This window comes from Nestor notabilis, unplaced genomic scaffold, assembly GCF_000696875.1.
Source record: "Nestor notabilis isolate BGI_N333 unplaced genomic scaffold, ASM69687v1 scaffold35398, whole genome shotgun sequence".
In the NCBI taxonomy this organism is placed as follows: domain Eukaryota; kingdom Metazoa; phylum Chordata; class Aves; order Psittaciformes; family Psittacidae; genus Nestor; species Nestor notabilis.
The window spans coordinates 32,107-39,987 of NW_009940259.1; the positions used below are offsets into that span (position 1 = coordinate 32,107).

The 7,881-nt window shown below is 40.4% G+C and overlaps 1 protein-coding gene across 1 annotated transcript in view; it reads left to right on the plus strand.

Moving 5' to 3' along the window:
- Positions 1-463: 463 nt before the first annotated feature.
- The window catches only part of EMCN (endomucin), a gene marked incomplete at its 3' end in the record, with an annotated part of 25,334 nt that continues 17,916 nt past the window's right edge, over positions 464-7,881 (plus strand). The window contains exons 1-3 of the mRNA XM_010020247.1: positions 464-605; positions 4,304-4,405; positions 4,711-4,824. Coding sequence (XP_010018549.1) covers positions 464-605; positions 4,304-4,405; positions 4,711-4,824 — 358 coding nt within the window. The remainder of the gene's footprint in view (positions 606-4,303; positions 4,406-4,710; positions 4,825-7,881) is intronic.

Below are 7,881 nucleotides of genomic sequence, written 5' to 3' on the forward strand. Positions count from 1 at the left end.
AGGGAATGAGCTAATTGGCCAGCTAGTGAGTTTAGCTGGTGTTACAGGCATGGTAGTTACTGAGAGATGTGATAGCAAACCATATGAAATGTAGGCACTGTTGAAAAAACATTCTGGTTTTGTGCTGTGGCCTTGTGGCATGGGGAATTACAGGAGCTTTGTCAGCAGCTTGTAATGAGAATGAAGAGAAGGAAAAAATGCTTCTTGTTTAGAAAACAAGATTGCTTTTTGGTCTATTCAGATTAATTTTGTTTTCAAAGTATTTCAAGTGTAGGTTATGAAGCATTATTCTGACTGGGTAACTAAATGGCAAGAGAGAACATATTTTAGATACAGTGTGCAAGAGGCTGTGCATAGTCTGATTGTAGTCACATGCCCTGGGGAATAGGGCTGGAACAGCAGCAGGCCCATATGGAACTGATTTCATTTGGTATGGGATATGCCCACATCAGACTGGGCCAGCATGCGAGTCATAACAAAGGCAGCAGCATACCTAGAAAAGATACCCGAGAAAGTTGGGCTCTCTGGGAAGCGGCAACTTCCCAGCTGTGACCCATTAGGTGCCAAGAAGGCTGATAACATCTTACACTGCTTGAAGAGGAGCTGTAAGGGTTCATCTGACTAGACCTTAATATGTGCCTGTAGAGCTCCTATAATTGTATTATGTGTCATATTTTTTCCAGGTTAGGTCTGTGACTTTGGCAGGCCTCCGGTGATGCTTATGAAATGTTAATCGGAGCACAGCATGCTGAGCAAAGGGAACAAAGCTGAATGTTCTGCCTTGTAGCCAAAAAAAGAGAGAATGCCAGCAGATATTACCATGAATGGAGTCGCACAAGAATAGTGACATGCTGTCCTGACTCAGTTTTGCAATGTCTGTATCACAGCATGCTAATGCAGCATGACAGGATGTCACGCTGCAAACCTGAAAGCACTAGGGGATTAGTCTGTGCCATTTTGCTCTCCCATTCAGTCACAGAGCTGATCTCTCCTTTCCCAAATGTGCCCACCCTTGTCTCACAGCAGTGCAAAATCATTAAGAAATGCCACTGTTTCTGATGCAGTGTAATTTTTTCACCCCCTAACTTCTTTTAGTGAAAAAATATGAACACCAAGCAATAAAACTGGAAATCTTACTTGAAGACAAAACTTTTAGTTGAGTTATGCTGTTACAACTTTTCAGCACAACCAGAAGATATAGAAATTATTTTGCTTTTGGTTTGGGGTGGGGGGCTTGTCAGTTTGTTTGTTTTATAATATTGGAGACTTTTTGCCTACTAACTAGACCTAGGATTTTTATGACTGGCATCATTTACTGCAGTAAAATTCCAACAGCTGGAGCACTGCCTTGAGGGCAGTGGGGAAAGTCAGTCATTCCTCAATCTGGCGTTACCCAATCCATGTTCTGTGAATTCCACTATTTCACTTGCATAGAAGGATGAGGGTGATGCTGAAAACTGTTCCTGAAGTGCTTGTACTAGCCAAGAAGCCAGTACAGTTTTGTTCCTCCAAGGCAGGAGAAAGGGTGCTTACTCCTGCAGCCAGTTATTTTAGTTAATCCTTCACCCTGAAGACCCAGAGCAGCCATGGTTGTGCTCAAGGAAAGGAGGAGCTAGCAAAAAAAGTTTTCATTGCCTGTCAACCCAGAGTCCAAGGAGAAAGGCCACAGTAAATGCTCCCCATTACAGCAGTGAGGGCAAAACTAAGAGACTTAGCATACAGCTTGAAAGGTTGCTAGCAGAGTCATATGATTTGATTGCTTCTACTAATAGGTTTTTGAACTTGATTTTCCAAGGAGGTCCTTGCTGCTCTCTGTCTTATATGCCTATGTAGTGCTAAGTAGATCTGGAAGGTTGCAAAAGTAATATGATTCTTTCTGTGTTTATTTCAGGAAGTGATATTCAAACTAGAAGTGTCGGTACAACCATTTCTGCACCAACACCAAAATCTGGTAAGAGTTCAAATTTGCTATTATCTGGTATTCTGGAGCTCACATTGCCTTTTTAGCATTCAGCTTTTCCAGCCTCTGGGAGAAATCAGGTGAATTATTTCATGTGATTGTAGAACAATGTATTTCCCTAGGTCTCATAAAACTCTGTTGAGAAGAAAGGATTGAAGGATCTTAGTAAGGAGAGGGTTAATTTGACCAGGATGCATTTTTTGTCTCAGTCCAAAAAGGCTGAAATTCTGTGAGTTCTTATGCTTTCAAGGAGTAGTACAAGTGTAATAAAATATTAACAATTTAGTTAAGACTCAATTCAAGTGGTTGTCAGATTGAGAATCATTTGGGAAACGACATCATTTAAGGGCTATGGCAGCAGGGAGTAGCTGGTTTGATGGGTATAAAGTGTCAGAAAAGGACATGGACTTTGATAGTAAAGAATTACACAATATATGCCAATGTCGGGCCTTAGTTGGTAGGAGAGAATAAACATGCATAGAGTTGTCATTTGCAAAAAATCTACTGATAACTTCTTGAAACAATAGTTTCAAGATTCACTTTTGAGCATAAGAGGTTGGCACCAGTGCCCTCAGTTTCAAAAGCTGCATTTTCTCTGTCTTCTGTTTGTGATTGTTTTAACTAGACCAAACTTGATTTACCTCCATTAAAGTCCTGAAACTATGAAGACTTAACGGAGAAAATATCTGCTTCAGATGGTAAAAATCTGTGATTCTGGTTTACATCTTCAAGTGACACATTCAGTTCTCTTTATTATGTAGTCTTGTAGTTATGGAAAATCAATATTGACCATATTTTATCCATGTGAGCTAAATATTAACTCCTTTATTAGTTTGAATATTGATGACTGATGCATTTAAAAAGTGACCCATGTGAGAGAAGAAAACTTAGACACAGGGGTTACAGATACTAACCAGAGATACTAATGAGGCTGTTTTGGAGCTGAAAGCACTGAGATGATTATGAGGTATCCACTTGAAGTAATGGAGGTGAATAAGATGCAGCCAGGTGAAGTATGGTGTTACAGTTATTACAGCAGAAGAATAAGTCTTTTTCAAACTGTTTTGCAGTTCTTTTATGTTTCAAAAACCCTGATGTTAATGTCTGTTTCAAAGACACTTTATAAAGGCCCAACACCTCACAGTGAATGAGCTCTTCTGATAATTCACTGAAATTCCTCTTGCAGCTTTCTGTCGCAGAAAGGAAAGCAGTATTGTTATTTATGCATACGAGAAAAGCATCAGAAGCCCACTATGAGATTACAGCACTTTGTGGGTGTGAGGCAAGCTCCCAGGGAGGTCCATTCTTTGAGGCACTGCTATTCTAGGTGAACAGCCAGCAAACTAAAAGAGGAAAACGGTATAATCTATATTTTAAAAGTTCTAGTGTGAACCTTCCATTTAAAAGTACTCAAGTCATATGAGAGAAAATGACATGTCATGTCATGATTTGTTCCTATTTTTTCATGTGTCATGTCATGATTTGTTCCTATTTTTTCATGTATCCCGTCCATGAAAAGAGGTAGTAGGATGCATGTTGGATTGTTGTCAGGGATTTAAATGAGTCTCTGTAGCTGACAGTAGTACTTTCTGTTTGTATTAGATTACAGAATTGAAAGCTGGGCTCTTGAAAGTATTAGTTATGGGGGTTTTAGCACTCTCCTCTTCCCTCAGCCTCCAAATTTTATCCCTCTGGAGGAGAGAACACCTTACAAAGGGCAACAAGTTCACCTTGAGGAATATCATTCATCAGAGAATACTATTAATCTCATCCACAGAGTCCTAAACTTTGCTTCACACCTCAAAGAAAGTACTGCCAGTTGCTCTTTTTTCCACAGAAATGTGGGTGCAGAGGAAGCTGGTCTGGGAAAGCTAGCCAGAGAAGAAGACTCAGACAGGGCTTGAGGTGGACAGCAGTGGGAAGAGGAAAAAATTGCAGAAGAGACTGGTAGAATCTCTTCCCCTTTGGCTCTCTACCTGTGATAGCTGTGATCCTGTGTGTCACTTACTTTTTTCTGCGGAGTTTACATCACTCCTCCTATTAAATAGGTATGTAGTAAAGTGTTGGTCAGCAGTCTAGACCAGCAGCACAGTGAACCCATCCATCCATGCCAGTCTCCTTTCCCCTCGCCTCTTCATTTGGAAGCCATGCCAAACCTTCCCTCTGATAGCAACCATGTGCACTTTGAATCCTCTTTAAAAAAGCGTGGGTAAGAAAGCTCTGGAAGTGCCAGACTTTAAACAGAAATTCACTGCCTTTGTAAGAGAAGGCAGCTAGAGGTATGTGGTGTTTATTTATGCATGGCAAAATAAATCAATAAAGATGTGAATGCCTTTCTTGCAGTAACGGAAGCTTTAAATGCATCAACTTCACGAGCAACAACATTGCAAGCACCAGTGCTGACAACAGCTGCAATCAGCGCTACGAATGAGTCTATCACAAGCAGTAAGTGAAAATTTCTTTGAGATAATTGTTGGTGCTGTTCCAGTATTCATTCAGGAAATAAGCAGCAGGATCCTGTAACTGCATTATCAGATGCTTGTTTTCAGTGGGATAACCCACCTATGGGACACAGAGTGGCTTTCTCTGCAGTGAAGGGAGCCCTGTTCCTGTTGATCTTCAATTTAAATGAAATATTTTTTTAATAATTTAAAACTAGTCTGCAAGCAAGGAATTAGGTGTGTTCTGTGTGTCTGTGTATGTATGTATACAAAATTGAGGAAATAATTTGAATGTTGTTCCGTTATTAGGCTCCACGCCTTCTGCACCTACTGCTGCACAACAAGTAACACAAGACACAGCAACACAACCACCAGTAAAAGTGACCACTACAGCAACATATAAAAGTGACAGCACAAGAAACAGTAAGTGATGGATAATTTCATTGAGCCCTTTCTGATTCATTGTACACTACATTTCTGTAAAACAGTGTGGAGCAATAAAAGGAGGTAAAAGAGTAGTTTTGGTTATGGATTTGAAGGTTTGGGGAAGCAGAACTATTCATCCTACATTATTACCTATCTTTAAAGAATCTTATCCCAGAATCCTACACTACGAATATTATACCTTTAATTTGTAGTGGAAGTGTTCCAGAGCCATCACACAGGATTTTAATCTCCCTGTAATTGAGAGAGATGTATTTGGAAGGGGTTTAATTTTTTATTTTCTTATGTGGTTGGGTTGAGATTTTTATAAGTATTTCCTCAAAAATAAGTGATTCCATGTCAGCAGAGTGGTGTCAGAACAGCCCCCTTTGGGTTTTTTTTTTTTTTTATATATGTTACAATGCTACAATTAATTATGTTCTATATTATTATGAGTCACCGTACTGAAAGCAGAGAAGTTATACTAATTACCCTGCATCAATTTTAGGAGTATATTCCCATGAATCTTCAGAATAATGTGTGTTGGCCCAGCACATCAGATTCAGTTCTGAAAAAGAAAATAAAAAACCCCAGGAAAATCCAGCAAGTAGTTGGATTAATTTAACCAAGTGTATTAATATCCAAAATGAGCTCAGTAAACTTAAGATGAAATTCAGTCTCCCTTTATTTTGTCTCCGAACTGCACTGAAAATATTTGCTCAAGTCTTTTACTGAACCACAGTTTCAAAATACTCCATTTTTATACCTAATTGACTCAAAAAATTAAGGATAATTACTCCAGATATTTAACTCAGCAGTTAGTGGTACACCAGTGTTCTTGGAACTGATATTTAGAGCACACTAAACTGTCACAAATTATTAGCGCTTGTCTTCTTTTCCCCTGGTTTCCTTGCCTAAAAACTGAGTCCTATAAAATGGCCTGCATGTTTTCTTTGTCCAGATTTTCCTTTAAAGCCACCCTTCCCACTAAACTGCCTGGAGAGTAATCACCCTTTCAGTTAGTGGTTACATCTTCTGATGCAGCTTTCCCACTGTGCTTGGTGTAAGGAGTAGTCTGATTATCAGCCTGAAGTCTTTTGGTTTTTGGCTTGGCTTTTAAATGCCAGTATTGGTGAGTCACAGAATACAGTCTGGCCGACGCACAGGCTGCTGAAGTGATATTGAAGGCCACAGAGAATCTTTTTAAGCCTTCATTTGTGACACTCTGGGCCTGTCAAAAGCCTGCAGCATGGCACATTGCACTGCAGATTAATTCCTAGTCCTTTTAGTTTAGAGGAGGTTCTTTGGCTTGTGGGTACCAGAGCAGCACAGCCACCTGGAACTAAACATTGCTGACAGGTAAAGCTTACAGCAGAGGAAGGAAAGCTAACAAGGAAAGGCATGCCTGCCAGTACAGCTTAGCTCCAGCCACTGCTCTTCACTGATGACCAAAAAAACTGGTGCTGGAGGTACAATAGTGCTGGAGGTACTGATGGGCCTGGGTGCGAAGGTTTTCACCAACACACTTTCTTTCTATTCCTCTTGTGTTCTTTTCCTGCCAGCTAGAGTCCCCTTAGTTTCTTGGGTTGTTATTTGTCTTTAAAACTCCTCATTTAAGCTAAAACCTCTCCCCCTCCCCCAAACCACCAAAACTTGTAATAAAAAATGTTGATAATGAACCTAAAAACAGGGCTAACCTGCCTCTCACTCCCCTTCGTAAAAAGGAAAAGTAAAGAAGACATTGGAACTGTATTTTGTTTCAATGCTAAGAAGTATTTGGGAAAACTGTGTATGTGAAAACCAATTTTAGTGTTTTTTAAGGCAAAATTTGGGTCTACCTTTCAAGAAAGTCATATCCTTGGCTTCAGCACAAACAAGTGGGACAGGGCACAATATAGCAGCTTTGGGATGGGTCACAAGGTAGTGGTTTGGGACCAGACATGGTGCAGGGGCTGTGCAGATTTGGGACTAGCCCTTGCAAAAAACCCACAAGACCCCTCGACCACCGTCTGGCTACTGGCTACAGCCGTCTCTGTTTCTAACCCATGTATTGGCATAGCAAGGTGCCATTGGCTTCACTGCATCCTCCCAGTCCCTGCCTGTGTCCCCAGCAGTAGCACAGGGCTTGGGAGAGTTGCACTCCCTGAATCAAGCACAGGCATAGCAAGACTTCTGCTCTCCAAATGGACAGGACATGAAGGTTGTCTACTCTCTCTTTTTTTCATTAGCACTCACTTCTCCCCCTTTTGGGGCTGGCCATATGGGACTGAGGCAGAAATCGATGGTGCCTCTATGACATTTCAAAATTACTTTACTACACCTGATCTTTAATAAAAAGCCAATAATTCTGATTTGCAATGGAGGTAATCTCTTCCTCTGCTTCAGTCCCTGCTAAAAGCTGCAGTAAATGATTGCATTCACACTGCAGAGATTTGACAGGGCTTCCTGTTTCTGCTGCAATTTCTGTGGCTGCTGTCACCTTTTATTATAGATTCAGGAAAAGCACCCGGTGCTCCATACGCTGTGAAATCATGCAAACGGCTTTATCTTTTTTCTTTTTTAAATCTTGAGTATTCTTTTCCTCTGCAGGCAATAAGTACAATCTCTCCCTTTTTGCCCTCCTGCCTTGTTTATAATATTGGAAGACAAGCAATTAAACTTGTCTCCTTAACCTTCTGGTTTATTAATAAAAGGGTCAAATCCAGGAGTTCACATTTAGTCTAAAAGTGAGCTCACTTGTGCAGTTGAGGTCCCAAACCAAGAACTTATATGGGACCATACTATAGCAAGTTGCACCTGCAATCAGGATTTAATATCCTGGGAGACTTATGAGTTATCAACGAGAATACAAAATGAAACGCAACAAAAGATTATGTTCTTCCTCCCTTGGATACGGAGCAAGCATTTTATGCAAGGTCAATGCTCAAGGTATTAAATTACAAGTAAGAGTGGATTTTTGGCTGTTGTGTTTCTGATTTATCTCATGCCTCTCTCCTGGATGATGATACATCATGGTGCAATGAAATATTAAATATGAAGAAGTGAGAAAAGGAAAGA